At 41.4% G+C, this 19070-nt stretch overlaps 1 protein-coding gene across 14 annotated transcripts in view; it reads left to right on the top strand.

Annotated features, from left to right (window-relative positions):
• LOC135216083 (epsin-3-like) overlaps positions 1 to 19070 on the top strand; it is a 305512-nt gene that overhangs the window by 249283 nt on the left and 37159 nt on the right. For 13 of the 14 annotated variants that reach the window (XM_064251091.1, XM_064251086.1, XM_064251088.1 and 10 more), the window contains 3 exons: positions 1451 to 1657; positions 2082 to 2123; positions 9728 to 9895. In XM_064251091.1, the coding sequence (XP_064107161.1) occupies positions 1451 to 1657; positions 2082 to 2123; positions 9728 to 9895 (417 nt within the window). The remainder of the gene's footprint in view (positions 1 to 1450; positions 1658 to 2081; positions 2124 to 9727; positions 9896 to 19070) is intronic. The other variant, XM_064251089.1, reaches the window with a different exon arrangement.

Here is a 19070-nt window from a genome sequence, read left to right as displayed (position 1 = left end):
ACTGTATCTTTAGTAGCTGAACTATCCCTTTCTTGTAATTTTTCCACTAAGATTTTATATGATGCAGCCTTTTTATGTCTGTCAGAATAACCAGCACTTTTTATCTTCCATAAGGAAGTTTGTTCTCTATAGAGTTGAATAAATTCTAACCAAAAAGCCTTCTATTCCCGTGAAGCAGACATCACTACACTGGAAAAATTTAGCTAGAACCGACGCTTAATGTCACACCACCCCAAACATGGCGAAATAGGTCGTCAGTGCTACTGAAATGAAGGCTAGTTTTTCAGCAATCACGTCATTCCACCATTTCACCCACAAGCCAGTCATTCAGTTCAAACTACCTCAGATTGACTTGCAAGCCTCTAGTTAGACACTTTAACTGACATTAGGTGTAAGCGTGTATGGGGATCTTTAGGTGAAGGTGGGTAGTTGGGAGGGATATTTTAGGATCACAAACTACAGTAATTATATGTTGCTGTTAGTTTTGTTGTTAAGTAACAGAATTCATTTTAGATAGCTTTTCTGATATATTATTATAATTTTATCATAGCTGTTTTTGGAAGTTTAACTTATATTTGTACCTGCACAAATACAAACCATCAGTCTTTGGATAGGAATTATCTTCAGTGCAAGCTGGAGCAGGCTGTTCTACACTAAAATGTTGTTCGGCGGAAGGGGTGAGGGGTACCCTTACCACCTCGCCTTTGAGAGCAGACGCAATACAGGCAGCCCCCAGTTCAGCAGTGTTTCGTTCCTGAGGGCTTGACAGTAACCAAAAATTGCTGATAACTGAAATTCAAAAGTCTACGGATGCTGCAGTCCACCTTACAGTGCCCTAGACTGGTTAACGACACCTTGGGCTGTTTCACAGCCAGATATTTTACCCTAAACTCTTTAATAAAAATGTGGAATTTCCTTTGCCTTATCCTTTACTATGGTCTGTGCGCTAGTTCTACAAATTTTTAATGTCAGATCCGATGACATTGCACAACCAGTAAAAAGTTGTAAGTGAGGCAGACCTCTGTAGGAACAAATGAAAAATTTTAAAAGTAATTTGTGTTTTTCCTAACATACAAACCTGATTTCTTTACATAAACTGCCCACCTCTAGCTACCCCTCATTCTGCTAGCTGGGCTGTAAGGCAAGTGGTTAGGTGACTCAGCTAAGGGAGGTGGGGATGGTACCCCTTGCCTCTCCCACCGGTAGTACAGCTACCGAACAACCTTGTTGTGTAGAGTAGCCTGCTCTGAAGATAATTCCTATGTAAAGACCTCAGTCTTGTATGTTAGGAAAAGTGCAAATAAGTACTTTTATAATTTGTCATTTTATTTTATCATTTTACATTTTCTGTAATTGTGGAAATTTATTTGTGCAGTCATAGTATTAATTTCAAGTACATAAGCCTCTTATTGAGTATTGTACAATCCAGAGTTTACTTCCATTTCTCCAGGTATATGTGGTAATGATCCTTGGGCTGTACTTAGTGCTCCTCCTTCTGCTAGTAGAGCCACACCACCAGTAGGGAACAATGATCCATGGAATCCTGTGCCAGCAAAGACTCAGCAGCCACGTGATCCATTTGCTCCTATTTCGCCCACTAATAATGGAGACATTGATGAGTTCTCTGCATTATCTTCGAGGGAAAAACCAGCTAAAAGTAGGTATTCAGTTAGTTTTGTATTTGATTTTTTTCCTAATTGGGAATCTAATCATGAAAAGCTCCTCTTGTAATTTTGTATTGAATAACCTTATTTTTTTAATAACAATTATCACGGTATCAAGAGAGAAAAACTCCTACCCTGTAATTTATGTACCATACTACCTTTGTGCATGTATGAAAACGGAAAATTTTGAATATTTATAATTAATGCATGCAGATAACTAGAATTTCCCCCCACATTTTTGTTGTAACCAATAATCAAATATTGACTTTATGGTCGAGTGGTTCAAGGTTTATTTAGTAATATGAACCCTTTAGTTAGTGATCTTGAGATTAATTATCTGTGCAAAACAATATGTAAAGTTTTGCTATTTTCTTTAACCATTTTGCATCTCCCTACGTATCTGTTTTCTTTCCACAGACGGCCTAACAGATGCGTTCGACCCTGGACTTTTAGCAGAAGGTCAATATATTAGTTTTTATCTCTTGATGAATTGTAGTTATACCTTTAGTGAATGTGCTTTTGCTTCCAAAGCTTTACATGTGTAATGGAATTGCTGAACTGGACGAAGATATTTGAAATTAACTCTTTCTTTCCCGCTCAATACATAATCACTGTACAGTACATTGGATACCAATTTTGCTAAAATACATGAAAAGTTATGGTGGACTAAGGGTAACACTGCCCTGTCTGCCTTTATTAAGAGGTCAATATTGTTTAAAAACTGACCAAGTAAAATGATGCTTGAGGAGTACAGAAAATTAACAGTAGTTTTCTTAATGATACTGTTAGTGCAGGTGACATTGTTGTTTGCTTCCCAAAATTGACATTTATAGGAAAACATTAATCTAGTGTGTTTAGCTAAGGTAATGTCACCTGTGTCATGGATCCCTCAAAACTTAATAAAAACTTCTTTTAAAGCAAAGGATGGTTGAAGTGTTTAATATTGGAGGAGGGCAGTTCCATAGTTAGAATTGTTGAGGAACATTGGAGAAATGAATAGTAGTACAATACCTATCTGTATATACCATAAATAACTAAAACTTTGGATAGTGCATAGATTTTATACCACTGTCATGTCATCTTATAGTTATATAAGTGTCTCATTCAAGTGATTTTTATGATGTCATCTTCAGATGTCACACTTGTTTGACCCACAGTTATTTGATGAATAACTCCTGACCCACCCCATGTATAAAGAGAATTCAGGTAAAAAATAAGTTATGTATATTTTATGTGCATGTACAAACTTCAGCAACAGTGATTGTCTAGTTTTGGAAACAAATCGGCATAGGAAGCTTTGTTAGAATTGTGTACAGTTTAGCAGAAAAATCATAAAGCCAAGGCTAACCTAGGTTAACATCGGCCTGATTAGGCTTATATATCAAATCAGTATGTAAATGTACTCTTTGCTATCCATGTAGGGAATTCACTGTGTTGATGTCTTTCACCTATTCACAAACCTTAATAATATAAACATTTAAATTTTGTCATATGGAGAACAGCCCTGGGAGAGTTAAATAAATTGACTTAGTGGTCTGGTTAAAATTCGTAATATAATATTGTTCATATGCGAACAAACCTTCAGTCTTAACAATAGGATAAATTCCTCAATGCCAGCAAGGACTCAGGGTCAACTGATCTTTCCATCCTGGATAAAGTTGCGTCTCTTCTAATCAGGAGAAGGTTAGCCCATAAATTAACACTGGCAGAGCAAGATATGAGAACGTCTTGCCTCCGAACTGCAACTAACTGGCAAGAGAGAAAGCACTCACCAACCCCTCTGGGGACCTGTCAGAAGCTATCATGGCAATGACCGCCAACCAGAAGTCCAGCCAAGAAACTGTTTACAACTTGGAGGCTGCCGTAGACTCTTAACGCTGAGGCATCCTGCGGAGACGAGGATGGAGCCACCGACCTCACCTGCTCCAAAGTCAATCCCGGCTTCAGACGGATTAAGATGGCGCAACATCAAGTATGCAGAGTTCATGAGAGGCGGGGGAAGCAACTTGGCAGAGCCCCTAGAGCAAGCGAACCGTCCTGATCTGAAACAGAGGTGTTTACCTTATGCACGACCAACTGGACATGCTCCGACAAGGGAAGTTGAAACGATGACTTGGGATCCTGCACAGCTCCCAGCAAGGCTTCCAAGCAGGAAGGAGTGAATGATGACAGAGCCTGATTACTACTCTCCAAATTGTTGAACCCACGAATGAGATCGACAACTTCTGTAGGGGAAGACAAAAACTCTTGCGTGTTTCCCTCCTCCTGCTCCGGCAACGCAGACCGACGATGAGAAGGATGTGCAGGCTTATTCAAAGCGCCTTCCTCGTGTAAATTAACAGAAGAACCAGCAACCAAACAGCCCAAAACACCAACTAATCTTTCTGGGCTGAATCCAAGCGCCAACTCCTGCGATATCATTACACACTCTCCCAATAGATGACTCTCTAACATGGCCACGGCGGATGCACGAATGTGCATAGGCGAGGAATCTCGAACACTGGAGACAGAATGAGAATCCCTCTGAGTCGAACCCTTGAAAGTACCAGGGAGAGGGGCAGGAAAACACTCCTGCTGCACCAATTCCGTCCTCACAACCTTCGACCACTTGACAGGCGCTTTGAGATCCTTACGGCAACGAATAGGCCCTGGAGAAGGAGAAGCGGAAGCACCTGCAACATGTGCACCAATGTGGGAGGTTGCAACACACTCGTGACTCGATGCAGAGGATGAAGCAGCCACTGGAAATCGCACAGGGGAAGAAACACTAACACTCTGAGTAACACCAACACTCGCAGGAACACAGGCGTGCTGCTCCTCACTTGCAGACAAAGAAAGGGCAAAGTCCTTACCCTTCCAATGCTTGATACACCGACGTGGTGGAGATGGGGGAGAAGGAGAGGAAGACAGCACTGGCTCCTTACACAATTTCTGCAGGAGGTGGGGGCAACGCAACATGCTTGCTTCCAGTCCTCCCCAACCGACATGGCAGCAAACCTATCTTCTAAAACAGAGTCCAATCTCTTAAGAACCGCCTGGCATAAAGCCTCAGATGGATCAGCAAGAGAAGGGGCCGACGACATGGAAGGGAGATGCAGCAAACTGGATGGCAGAGATGACCGCACGGCAGCAAACTGGATGGCAGAGATGACCGCACGGCAGCAAACAATGACGACACAGATGAGCACAGCAGTGCAGCAGAGACAACTGGGAGTGACGTCATCGATGGAAGTGACATCACAAGTGGTGATGAAGTCACGGCTTCCCCTCGATCCGAACGGGAAGCAGACACTACTGGCGGAGGGATACAAAATGGCTGACTCTGTGACGTCATTAGCGGGGCTGATGCCATGGCTTCCCTCTGACTTGAAGAAGAGGCAATCGTCACTGGCATAGCAATACAATATGGCTGGCTGACCACGGCTACCAAGGAGTGGGGATGGCCTGGACAACATGAGGAGGGGGGTAGCAGGCATCCAAGAAGTGCGCCAGCAAACCCTCCAAGGAGGTGGACCCCGTAGCGCCAGCATTTTGGATGCCTCCAAATCTGAAATAAAAGACACTGATGAAAAAACCTCCTCCCTCTCGGGAATCAAATTAACTCCCAAGGAATAGGGGATGTCATTACATAAATCAGCCTGAGGGCCTCCTGATACTTCCAACGACTAACCAATGGAAGAAAAGGAAGGGGACAAAGGCACAACACTAGCATGGGGTGTGACAGCGGCAGGAGACGAAGCATCGGGAAGAGGAGAAGAAAAACCCTCCCACAAAGGAAGAGTCAAAACTCTACGATGTTCCTTCTTATTATAAAATAACTTCCACTGATCTATAGGCCACGCACAGCATTCTGTGCAGGGGTTCGTTATTGTACAAATGTTAAAATGGCACCTACTACAAGTGACGTGGATCCGTCGTAGCCAAAGCCAAAAAATGAGAACACGGAAAACCTGAAGTTCCAGGGCACACACATTGACGAGGCCGAGAAGGAGCAGAAGAAGCCATAATAACAACACGCACACACACACACTCAAACACAAGCAAAAATGGGCAATGAACTGGCTAAAGGCCAAGAGAGGTCAACCACAACTCTCGTCCAGGCGGTTTTAAGAAAGACATGCTGTGGCATGGGTGAGTGGTCCTTGACCACTCTTCACACGTTGCCAGATCTCACAAGATTCCTTGCTTTCATCTGCGATTTAACCAGATCCAGCTAGGCGCTAGAAATTATTCTAGTGTTAAGACCTCAGGTTTGTAGCTATGAAAAATACAAATTGTCTTAGAAAATTTGTCATATCTTATTCCTGGACCTTTCACTAAAACATCTATATATTATGTTTTTAGTTCCTTGATGCAAGACACCATCCTAGCCTGTTTGTCAGAACAAATTCCATACAGATAACTTCTTTTTGTGTGTACTAATGAGTTTGGGATTGAAGTATTGTTGGGTTCTCCTTTAATAATGAAAAACATGTTCTTCAGTGCAAGGTTAATATTTGTCATTCATTGGTCTTGCTCATAAAGTTAATTCCTAAAGATCTGTACCTGTCCATATATTTTATTTGCCTTCCATAGTTACAAATATTGAACTACAGGCTGAGGCTGAAGAAGAGCCAGTGCCAGTAGGCTGGAAGAACATATAATGAAAATATTCTGGACTTAACTAATGTACCATAAGTCAGGTGAGACTGGGATTTCCTCATCCACAAAAAAAGGCAGTACTATGTGATTAACTGGTTTGAGATGAATGAAATAATGATTCAGACATTGTAGAAAGAGCTGGCGGTTCAACACCATGGATCTTGCATCTTTGTTACTAATGTAGCAGATGCAAAAGTCAGTAAGGAAGGCCTTTTAATCTATGAATGGATGGTGATGTCCATTTTCTTCAGTTTGAAAAAAAATTGTTTCATAAAAGGGAAGAGCTCTGCATGTTTTTATATTGTCATTTATAATATTGAGTTAACTGATTTTTTATATACCCAATGAAAAGGGTAGGTACATTTCTTTTATGCAAGTAGAAATTCCTACATATTGTATTAAAATATTTATCAAGAAAGAAGTGAACCACATCAAAATGAATACAGTATATGACTGAAATCTTCATGATTTGGTTTCTGTCTGTCTTTCTATAGAGATTTACAGTAAAAGGAATGTGAATGCTAATAAAGCTTTTATTTTAAGGCTTGTGAATAAAAGAAATGAATCCATGTAGTAAAATAAGAATTCCATGTGCGGATGACAAACCAGCCATAAAGAATTTACATAGCTATGCTAGGTTAACTTAAGACTTGAATGGCAGGAATTTCTGTTGAAGATAACTAAAATAGCTATACAATATTGTAGATTTCATGAAAAGTTATTAAAAATACCACTCCATGGAGGTTAAAAAATATTTAGTATGGGAATCCAAAGTAAATTCAGTCTTAGGTTAAGCTGTTAACTTGGTCTTTGATTAATTAAGAGTGAATTCAGGTTTAATTTCCAACATATAAGTAAGTGTCTAGTTCATAATAAGCCTGATACTTGCTTTGTTTTTTTATCATTGTGTCAAGATGTGTTAGATGATGGACATTTGCCTGCAAAAATGCAAATAAAATCAAACTAACTTTAAAAAATGTGTTTAGATAATGAATAGTACATATGTTTTTTAAGGTACAGTACAACCATCCTAAAAAGTATGGTTTTCTTGGTGCAGTGTGCTCATCCTTTAACCCTTACTGAACGGGTAAACACATCGATATGCAGCTCCTCAGGCCGGGTAAACTTTGAGGTTGGCCAATTTACAAAAAAACACATCAATGGAAAGGGGAAGATATGCAAATGCACATGGTGAAAGAAAAAAAAATTCTAAAAAATTTCTCCTACCTTCAACAAGAAGTTGAAAATGGCTATGTACAACCCCTTGTGGGACCTCTTTTACACTCCTACAATAGTAAATTTTACCAACTTATTTATGCTTTTTTTTTGTAAAATTATAATTACAGCTAAGAAATAAAATCAATAACAAATTCTTAGCTTATTATTGAAAAAATACTTACGTAAAGTTACCAAGAATGAAGATTCAGTAACTTTTTTTTTGTTTTTTCTAATATTTCTTTGCACTTTTCTTTGCTAAATTACATTTCCAACAGACACTATCGTAAAAGACAAGAACAAAAACCAACAGCAACCCCAAGGTATATTTTTGAGCAAATATACAAAAAGACATCACATGAGACAGAGAGGCACTACATTCCATCTCGAAGTCAAAACCACTACTCAGCTTGCATGAGCCGCCTAACCTTGATTTTAGCCAGTGTAAAAGTTGCCATTCGTGAATTTATGGGCTATAGAAGTATTGGCACCTCTTTCCCACCTGATTCTTTCCAAATCGATGACGCTTAATATTGTTTATTTACAGGATTAATCTGTCCATGAAGGGTTAAAGATGAAATATGCTTCCTTTTTTATTTTATAATTAATAGGAATTGTAATGTAGATTGCTTTACTATTCTGAAGTAGATAGGTAAATAAGGTCTATTATGGTAGTAACTTGAAATGACCATTCTTTGTTTTTCACTGTTGGTTAAGGTTAATACAAAAGTTTGGTGCTGACCCTTACTGTTTCATAGTTGAGCATTATTACTTTTAATTTACTTTGTTATCCTGAACATTAATTGAAATTTAACGAAGTTGAAATTATAGATAGTTAACAGTAGTTTGTTTGAGATGTGTGCCCAGTGAACTGATGTAAAACTTTTATGATGATGATAATAGCAAATACTTAATAGTACCTATGTAGTAAATGTTACATTTATATTTTTTCTTAAATATTTATGAATTAAAATATTCAGTATTTAAATTAAAGCCCTAGTAAAGAAAAAATGGAAATGAGTGGGACCCATCCTGAAAGGATGAAATAGCCCAACAGAAAAGAGGATATAATAGTAATCATGGCAAACAGTTGACAAGATTTTCACTACTTAATAATGCACTGTAATTCTTAACCCTTGGAAATACTGATGATGATTATACTTGTCATCCATTTTTTAACATCAGAGATTCAGATGATGACTGTGGTCATCAACAAAAGATATTTTTTTAATAAATGCTTAAAAATCATAAGTGTCAACAAAATTTGATTATGGCATGTATGGATACTTATTTTCATAGAGACTGATATACTTTATGATTTATGGTAAATTAAAAAAGAAAACATTAAAGCTGTTATTATGCCTGCCACTCAGATATATTTTCTTGAATGCATTTTGTGGTATCATAAGTAGCTTAAATAGTAATCATGTAATTGGGAAGGCAATTTATCATACTTTAATACCGTGTAAACACAAATTAATATTTCTTCTCTTATTTTAGCATGTTTTTAATAAAAATAAATGTTCATTACAACTCTTTTACTCATGATTTCAATGTTTGTTTTTCTTTTATTTTGGGACATTCCTCAACATATGATAAAGATGAAGAATATATCTATAAAATGACACAGAATTCAATAATGTAGCACGAAATACAATGTTAAACTGAGTAGTAGTCGCATAAAATGATTGCTAAGCATTTTTGCTCAATCAGTGAAGGTCAGTTGTTCTGGCAAAGAGATTTTGACTTCCCTCCTCCCCCTCAATCTTCAAAAGGTTAATTTGTATCATTTGGAGTATTGTAGAGAAAGGAGATAGGCATTGTATTTTCATTCTGAACCATAATTTGGAACCAAAAGCTTCAACTTAATTTGTCTTTTGAAGGTGAAAAATTTTATTGTTTTTAGTTTTATAGCTTGATGTAAATCGCATGTTGCTATATTTCTCCGTCAGCATGAAGTTAATTTTTGACATGCTCTCTAGTAAATTCAAAGCATGCTAAAACATTGTTAATTTTTTCCACAGCACTGCTGAAACCAGTGATCTTAACACAGGATACTGAGATTTAATTCACAGTGATAAGCTCCTGAAAATAATTTTACTTTTCTGTACCATGTAGAAACTAATATTCATATTAAAAAAAATAGATTTTTGTATTTAATAGTATAACATACAAGGATGTGTTTCAACTCCTATTATTTTTTACAGATGGATTATCAGATGCATTTGATTTAAGTGGGTTGGGATCATCAATGCCAGAAAACAATACTCGAGAGCCACAGAAGTCAAAGAGTCCGGCAGCATTCCTCGGTGAAAACTCTAATCTTGTTAATCTTGATAATCTTGTATCAGCTAAACATGTGCCTGGTGGTTTAGGTAAGTTTGCATTTTGAACTTTGTTTGTGCAGTAACCTCCATGGAGTGCAAGTGCCTGTCTAGGGTGTATATCTCATTGTACAGTACTATATACTATGTGCAACATCAGTTGTCTTGTTGTTCAGAGTTTAAATTTGAATTTTACCTAATCTTTTATTTTGAGAAAGTGAACATGTTTTGTGCAAGCAAAAGCAGTTTACCGTATATTTCCATGTATAAGACAAACTTTCGAAAAGACAAGGTAAAAAATAATGGCAAATTGTTCATTAAGTCATCTCATATGTGCAGTATAAGACGACTGCTAAATTACAAAACCATCTGTGTATAGGCTAGCTTTTGGTTACCATATATACTTGTGTATCATGCGACTCTTGAAGACCTAATTTTGAAGCTAATTTTAAGGAGGTCACATCATACACGAGATATAATTAGCGTATGTAATAATCACATAATATTATCGGAATTTAAAAGACAAGCATAATGAATATGCATATTTTCCATGGTTCTTTTAAAAAGTTAAGCTTTACGACACTGTATCCAATAATATTGTATGTGCAATACTCTAATATTACTATTGTATTATAAAATACAAACATAGCGATCATTCACCATTCACATGGTTTAGGTTTTCATGAATGTGGACAACGATACCATTCAGGAATTTTTGTTTAGTCATCATTTTCTGTCTTAAGATAACCATGGGGAAAAGGTTTGTCCCATCTGCCATAAACATTAAAAGAACAGTAAAATACTATGTTCTTTCATGCCCATTAGTTTTGATTGAAAGACATCTCTCCAATTTTATTTAAGGTTGAGTTTGATGACATATCAAAGTTTAGGGGGAGGTTCATCTATGTTGCCGATGCACAATAATTTAGTCATTAGCAGCTTGAACATTGTTTTTTCACCTAAAGCTACAATTCCCACTGTAAGGTTCTGGTCGTTCAACCACCACTGTAGGACTCTTTCTTACCTCTTCCAAGAGAGGTATTTGATGCTAAGGGGAATCTCCTGCCGACGACCAGAACTCTTACAGTCTCCACTGCAGAGGGCGAATGTGGAGACGCCCATGAGGGACCAGCAAGGAAGAAATGAGCCATTGCCCTGAACTTCTGCAACCTCTGGTCCGACAGAAAAACCCTCAATGATGCCGTATGTATTACCATACCCAGGTAAAGAATCCTCTGTCTGAGAAGGAGATTGGATTTTTCCAGGTTTACTACGATGCCTAGGCTCCGACAAAACTGGAAAAAACTGTCCCGGTCCTCAACCAGCTTCTCCCTGGAACTTGCCAAGACCAATCAATTGTCGAAGTATCTCAACAGGTGAATCCCCTGGGCATGGGCCCATGTTGAAACCAGGATAAAGACCCTTGTGAACACTTGAGGGGCTGTAAACAAACCAAAGCAAAGGGCCTTGAACTGGAACTCATGCTCTCCAAGGCTGAAGCGAAGGAATCTCAGGACAAAGGATGGATTGGGATTTGGAGGTAAGCATCCTTCAAGTCTATCAACAGCATGAAGTTGTTCTGCCTTACTGCTGCCAAAACTGTCCGGGACGTCTCCATTCTGAACTTTGTCTTCCTGACGAAGTGGTTCAGTGTGGAAAGATCTATCACTGGTCTCCAATCGCCTCTAGCTCGGTTACCAGGAAGATCCGACTGAAGAACCCCAGTGAAGGATGATGAACTTCCTCCACTCTGCCCATGTACAACATCTTGGACACTTCCTCCATGAGAGCTAAATGTTTCGGAGAGCCTTGAGCATGAGTCAGGTTGAGGAGGGTCAAAAGTTAGTAGACACCCCACCTGAAGGACCTCTACCACCCACTTCTTCGCTCCTTGATATTACCATTTGGCCCAATGGCCCGCCAGGCATTCCCCCCGCCTGTGGCAGTGGCGCCCTCTCTATTGATGACCCGCTCTGCCTCTTCCCCTAGCCCCCCTTCCTGGCTTGGAGGAGCGGAACCGAAAGGGACGTAGCTGCTGCTTTGACTTTGATGAAGCTGCAAGCTGAGGAGTCCTAATGGACGCTGGCTGCTTGGCAGACTTCCTTGGAGTAGACCCCCTACTTTGCCTTGGAGGAGGAGGAGGAGGAGGAGGAGGGTGAGAATAAGGCTCCGACTTCAAGACTGCCTTTGGTATCACCATGCCATCCATCTTTTGCATCTTCTAGCTGCATCCTAGGGAAGAGAAATTGCGATTTCAGGAGGTCCCCATTTCGAAATGAAGACAAGGACTCTGGGTCCACTGAATTTGTCACCTCAACAGGGCTGCATCCCTCCTAATCAAGAGCAGGTTGGCCCATAAATTAGCACTGAGATTGACCAGGTAAGAAATGGCTTTAGTGCCAGACTAAACCAAGCTGCTGAAGGTGAGCTGATGGAACCTCCTTCCGAACGACATAACATTATCCTGGCCACCACACACAACCACAAACCAGCCACCACACAGTCTGGAAGGCAGAGGAAGCAGTAGACTCCAAACTCAAGGCCTCTTGAAAGGACAACAAAGGACCCTCACCCCTCACCTGATCTTAGAGCTAAGCCAGACTTTAAGTGAATCATGTCCAAATTCACTTGATGAGACATCAGTTGAACCATGTTCTTTGAATAGTACTTCCTATGCCACACAAGAGGAAGGAGAAGCAGCTTAAACGACCTTTTTGGATGCAGGGAGCCATCCCATCCTGAGACCAAAGCATTAACATGCTGCAAAAGCGATTGAGCATGACCCAAACATGGGAGCTCAAACGGTAATGTGTACTACCCGCAAGATTATTGAATTTATGAATGAGATCAATAACCTCTTAGAAAGAAGACAGAAACTCATTACTCTCCCCCTCCTCTGGATCCGGCATAGGAGAACGACGACGAGACGTAGACGACCAAGAAAGATCCTACTTTCCTGTGGCCACTGGAGAACCTTCCCTCGGAGTCCGGGCAACACCCCTTCCAACAGAACTATACCCGCGAACAACAGAAGACCTTTGTGCACAAGGACTCGCATACGTGGTTGCGCGATGAAGCATGTACACGGTTGTGCAATGGAGCACGTACATGGTCATGCGTACACGGCCACGAGATGAAGCACATACACGGTCATGCGACGAAGGACGTACATGATCCTGGGAGGTTGACCAAAAAACGAGAACATCCTGGAGAAGGAGACCACACTTCATGCCTAGAAGGACCACGATCCCTGACTCAAAGGCAAACGATACATGTAGGAACTCCTCGGAGAACGAGAACAAGAGGGCCTAGGCTTCTTGGACACAGGATAAAGATGGTTCTTCCCATCATGCAGAGGAGAAGCATACTTACTTTGATGCAAGACATGTCCATGGCTGACCACAGTCTCATGTCTGTGACCCACAACAGCTTCCCATCCGACACTTACATCCGTGGGGATGAACAGGCGAAGCTGCAGGCTCTGGAAGAGGAGAACTCCTGGGAGGTTTGTATTAATAACCTGAGAGGGGAGCACCTTCAACTATTTAATCAGAGGCTTCTCATCCTTACGACAAACTTGAACAGGCTGAGGAGATGGAGAACTAACCTGAAAACTCTGATGAGAGGGAAGATCATCACAAACTGGAACACATCCACATACGTAAAGGGGGGAGACACTTCCATGCTGGGAAGATGGCAAAACACCTCTCTTACTCTCAGAAAAAGCAACAAAGTCCTGAATCCTCTGTCTGACTCAAGAATGAGGGGGAGGAGTAGAAGGTGATGGAGAAGGGGGCAGAGCCCTTGACCTGCGACACTTCTTGAAAGAACGCCTCTGAAGGGTTGACAATCAACTGTGATGATATCATGGACGAGGCTGACGTCATTTAAGAATCACTGAGGCTGACTTCACAGGTGGGGAGGCTACTGGGAGTGACGTCACGGCATCCGGACTGGTAGCCCTAGTTGATGGCCTCGTGTTCTCAAGATTCGCAGGTGTTTCTGTTGGGCCTATCTAAAAATTCTTCACAGGATACTCGCTCATTCACCAGTTATTCTGTTGATAAATATTCACAAATTAGTGTATTTTGATGTTATTTTTTTATTTCACAAATTAGTGTATTTTGATGTTATTTTTTTACTAAATACATTTTTGTGATACAGAAATGATTTACTAATTTTCAAATATTAATATTGATTAATACTGTGTTACGTTTAATAAGATTAAATTATATTAAATAAAAAAATAATTCTCTCTCTCTCTCTCTTACCGAGATGTATGTTTTTGTATGGTAAATAAATTATTTACTAATTTTCAAATAATGTGAATGTAAACAGCAATAATATCAATTCATTAAAGAAAATACTATTGTGAATTAGTAAGATTTTAGTTTGTAAATATAAAAAATTATGTAAGAATGCAGGAAAACCCAGTCTTTTAGCATAGCAACTGGGGGAGAGGGTGGGAGGGTGGAGCTGTCACAAATGTCAAAGAAGCCTGTCAACAAGGGTAGGGGAGTGTTGCCATCTTAGTGAGTCTCTAATCATTACTGCCATCTTGGGGTCAAAGATATAGTACTGAAAAATTCTCTCTCTCTCTCTCTCTCTCTCCTCTCTCTCTCTCTCTCTCTCTCTCTCTTAGGGAAAGTCTCTTTAACCAGTTGGTATTAACACATTTATCCATCGATAAATATTCACTAATTAGTAGTGTATTTTGAGGTTACGTATTTTCATAATACAAAAATGATTTACTAACTTTCAAATATTAGTATTGATTAACACTACATTAAGTTTAATAAGATTGATATGAAATAATAATAATAATTCTCTGTCTCTCTCTCTTTGTATGATAAATGATTTGCATAATACATAATAAGTACTACTAATTTTCAAATATTATTAAGACTAAATAATAAGTAGTGTTCTTATAATATTTATACATTTCTCTAATAGGTTGTTTAAAAAAATTAAAGAACAGAATTTTCCCTCTTTTACCTAAATTGTGAAGTAAGGGAGGGAGGTTGGGGGTTCTGTCAGAGATATCACATTATGCACTTACCAAAGGATTAATGATCGATAGACAAATGTATACTTACGTACATATGGGGTAAGAGGTGTTGCTTACAGAGGTTCATTTCAATCTTTTGATATTGTAAGGAGTTATTCTCTCTCTCTCTCTCTCTCTCTCAAGGCTCTATCTCTCTCTCTCATCCTCGCATCTCGTCTCTCTCTCTCTCTCTGTGCTATTGACGGTACATATATATTTCTAATGGTAAAATATTTAAGATGACTTTGAAATGTTAATAATAGCATTTCAAAGATTAATACAGTACCAGACTAATAATTATTTAAGATTCATATACATATTTGATGTAGAATGATGCTTTGAGTATACATTTGGTATTTTAACTTTCAAGATAGGCTGTTATAAGCTTTTAGAGGTGGTTTCTAAGTATTTGCGGGGGTGGGGGGGGGGGGTTCTGGTATGCATCCCTTGCAAATATGGGGGGTTCACAGTATGCATGAGTTGCCATATGCCACAGATTTCTTGCAATACAATCTTTTATTGTTTTTAACCAATTTCCGGCTATCACTAGAAGATTATCATATTGTTAAGACCTCAGGTTTGTTAGCTATGAAAAATTTGCAGCTTAAATTTTGCAGCACACACATTTTTCCTTGTTGATCTTTTTTCCATGGTGAATAAGGTATACAGTACTGTAATGTAAACATATAGCAGTCCTATTCTACTTATCGTCATTTGTAACATAAATGTACGGAAATTTTTTACAATCGCACGATGTTGAAATGTAAGCAAAATGGCTGTTGTTATCCGATTTGGTTTTTCACGCAAAACAGTTGTTTCTCGCTTGGTTGATTATGGCTGCGTGCATTTTCACAATGAGTAAAACGTTATTTCTGGGTCTCAGCTCGTGTCTGCCTATGAAAGGATCCTTAATATCATTCTTTCTAGGCAAAATTAATCTAAATCTTACCAGAGAAAACAAAATTAAGAAAATGTCAGTAAAACTGACTCGCTCACTCTATAAAAGAAGTGTCGGTATGAGAATAGGGGCGAGTGGGAAACACTACCACGAGTCATTCACCATTTAGACCTTCCAATCCAAAATCCCACCACTAGCGAGAGCTGATACTAACGGGTGATGCGGCCGCTACTACTACATACTAAGGACGCCACGGACAGCAGCGCCCCTAGCGGTCATCCTTAATATTTAGCAGTACGCGTTGAACGCATTTTTTCACGTGTGCCTATTTCTCGGATTTATCTCCACTTATTTACCATGGAACGTGCTGCCATCGCATCGGCTAAGTTAAGTGCCTCATAAGTATTATTTTTTACCGTATTTCAGGTCTTCCAGGAAACCAGTATTTTCCTTCTAATAGGTCTATACGGTTTCCCGGTCGGCTAGTGGCGGCGCCATGCTGCCTCATGTCTAGAATTCCCGGTCTTTCCATACTGGGACTTCTTGTACTTATGGGCTGTTACTATATCACGTTCATCGTTTTACAATCGTATTTTTAGCTAGTTAGCCCGTGTACCATCCTCTTAGTTTGGTATTTAGGGCTATTCTGTATTCTGGCCCAGCATCCCAGCTCTTGCTCTTCATCGGCTATCGCTGGCTCCGAGTAGTCCTCTTGTTCCTCGGAACAGTTTGCCTCCTCCTGGGTCTTCTTTTTCTTTACTAAAAGTGTCTTTTCCACCTGTTATGATGTAATTTTAGTTCTTTTTTAGGGTGTTAGGCTAGCCTAGGTGGCATGTCCCATGTATTGTACAGCCTGGTTCACGTGGCCCTCCCACGGTTGTGTTCCTATCGCGGCTTAGGCCACTGGCGGCCACGTGTTCACCGCACCTACCCTTCCCCTTCCCTCCCTACAGGTATAGGGAGGGGTCTGGTGGACCCCTTGGTTGCTATGACAACCTCAGTAGCCTTCCTCCTCCGTAGCCTTCCTCCCTCCTTCTCTGAGGAGGCCAGGGGTTCTTCCCAGCTGGGGTTTAGGGCGACCACGTGTTTCGGGTACCGGGTCTCGAGCGGGTAGTTGTTGAGACGGGGAGGAGTAGGCCCCCCCCCCCCCCACCCCCCCCCCCCCCCTCTCTCTCTCCCGCCGCGTCACGCCGGGAACCCCCCCCCCCATTGCCTGCAGTCCACCTTTCCCCCACTGTAACGAACGGAGCCTCCGCTGCAGCCGGGGCCCCTTTGGTTATAGTTCGTCTGGCTCCGCCACGGGCGGGTGGTCACTACTAGTGGTCTATTGCTTGCCTACTATATCCTGCCTTTTTCCCGCTACCGGAGGAGAGCTTGCTTCTTACCCGGGCACTCTTCTAGTAAGCGGAAAAGTATTTATATATATATTTCGTTATAAATATAAGGATATACCCTAATTTTACGGTGAATTTTAGTATTATCTAACTGTGTGTATACCATCTCCGTCGTTCTCCGTCGTGGTTTCATAGCTCACCACCACACCTGGTTGGGTATTTTCTCTTGTCTCCTGGCGTAGCCTTAGACAACAACCACCTTGTTACCACACGTATTATGGCGGGGGCTCTGGTTTATCTAACTTTCATGCTCCGGCATGCAGCGGAGCAATTGTTAGGCTGTAAGTGTTCTCCTGATACTTATGTATCTTTCCACTTACAGGCTACCAACTAGGTCAGGTCCTGGGTGTAACGCGACGCTGTACGACCCCTGCGCCCACGATGAGTGCAGGACTCACGCCCCGTGTGCCACGACCTACAACGCCATGATCGTCTGGCACCCAGAAGCCTGCACCATCTGCTATGACCTGGTCAGTCAGCTGGTGGGAGGGGTAAGTCAATTTTTTAGACTTCTTTATCGCATTACTAATAACACTTAGTCTTAACATTGTTTAACCACGTCCCCGCCACTAGAAGCTTCATTTCGCCTTCTCTTTCAGGCTGCCGCCGTGAAGGAAGTCGCCCTAGCAACCCTGAAGGCTTGGGTGGGCGGATTCGGCAAAGAACGCCGCCAGGGCCAGCCATACATCCTAGACAAGAAGCTGGCCATTCAGATCTTCCCGGCGGCAAGTCAACAGGATATGTTGACCCCATCTCTGCAGCCCCTCTCATCGCTTCTATCCAGCAAGAGGTGCAGCAGTCGTTAGGGGCTGTGGCCACGCAGGAGACGGTCCCAGATGTCGCAACCCTGGACCTTAATATTGAGCCTATGGCGGTAGTGCAGAGGATTTGTTAGTTGAGGTAGGTGTGTCGGGTGCCCAAGGTCTTTCCTTGGGCGCTCCTGGATCTTCTCCTGTCCCTTCTTCTACTACCTCTTTCCAAGGATTTTCGGGATCTGAGATCCCTGCCCGCTCCCCCGCTCTCTCTGTACCCCCCAATAAGGTGAAGGGACAGAGAGAACCGAAGACCCTCGTTTAAGACGACTTCTAAAAAAGTCGTCGTCGTCTTCTTCAGCTAGAAGTCTTCGACTTCCTATGCTGACGCGGTGAAGGCTAAGCCGAGCTCCTCACACTCCAAGAGCTCTAGAAGCAAGGCTTCTAAGGAGAAGGCTCGCGCTCCTGCTGAGCCAATGCCTTCTCCGGCCTCCACCGCATCCACTCCGGCAACGCCGGTTGGAGTAGCGGGACCGAGCACCTTTTGATCCCACTGCCTTCTCAGCAGTGGTGATGCAACAGGTAGGAGAGATGGTCGGCTCACAGGTCTCCGCCCTCGGAACCAAGTTCGAACAGATGTTCGCAGCAACTGTCGAACACTTTGAATCAGTCGGGGCCAGTCCATCCAAGATCTCTCTAACAGAGTTAGAGAGAATGAGGGACCGAGTAGCTGGGCTTGCTCAGGTTCCTTACCCAGTCTCCCCAGTAGCAAGTGCCTGGTATTCCCCAGCTACCTCCTTATGAGTCGCTACCAGCCTTCTCCATGGATAAGGCCCATGGAGAGTAGCCGCTTACGCTCCATTCAAGGACGGTATGATCTCTGTCCCGGAGTGTGGAACTCGAAGGATTGAGGACTTTGAGTTTTATCCTCCGGGATTGACGCAGCCTTTCATTGGGTATGCTAGGCTGACCGCAGCGGCGCTCACTAGGGAAGACAAGATCACCAGAGAGCATGTGCTTTAATAGTAGAGAGCACGCTCAGCGGAATGGGTTCACTGCCTTGAGGACTGGGAGTGTACCAAACACCAAGCTCCAGGCTTTCAAGAGTCCTTTTACTATTTTTGCGACGGAGGAG

This window comes from Macrobrachium nipponense, chromosome 6 (assembly GCF_015104395.2).
Source record: "Macrobrachium nipponense isolate FS-2020 chromosome 6, ASM1510439v2, whole genome shotgun sequence".
NCBI lineage: Eukaryota > Metazoa > Arthropoda > Malacostraca > Decapoda > Palaemonidae > Macrobrachium > Macrobrachium nipponense.
The sequence above is the reverse complement of the archived record's forward strand: the minus strand, read 5'-3'. Positions and strand labels throughout refer to the sequence as shown.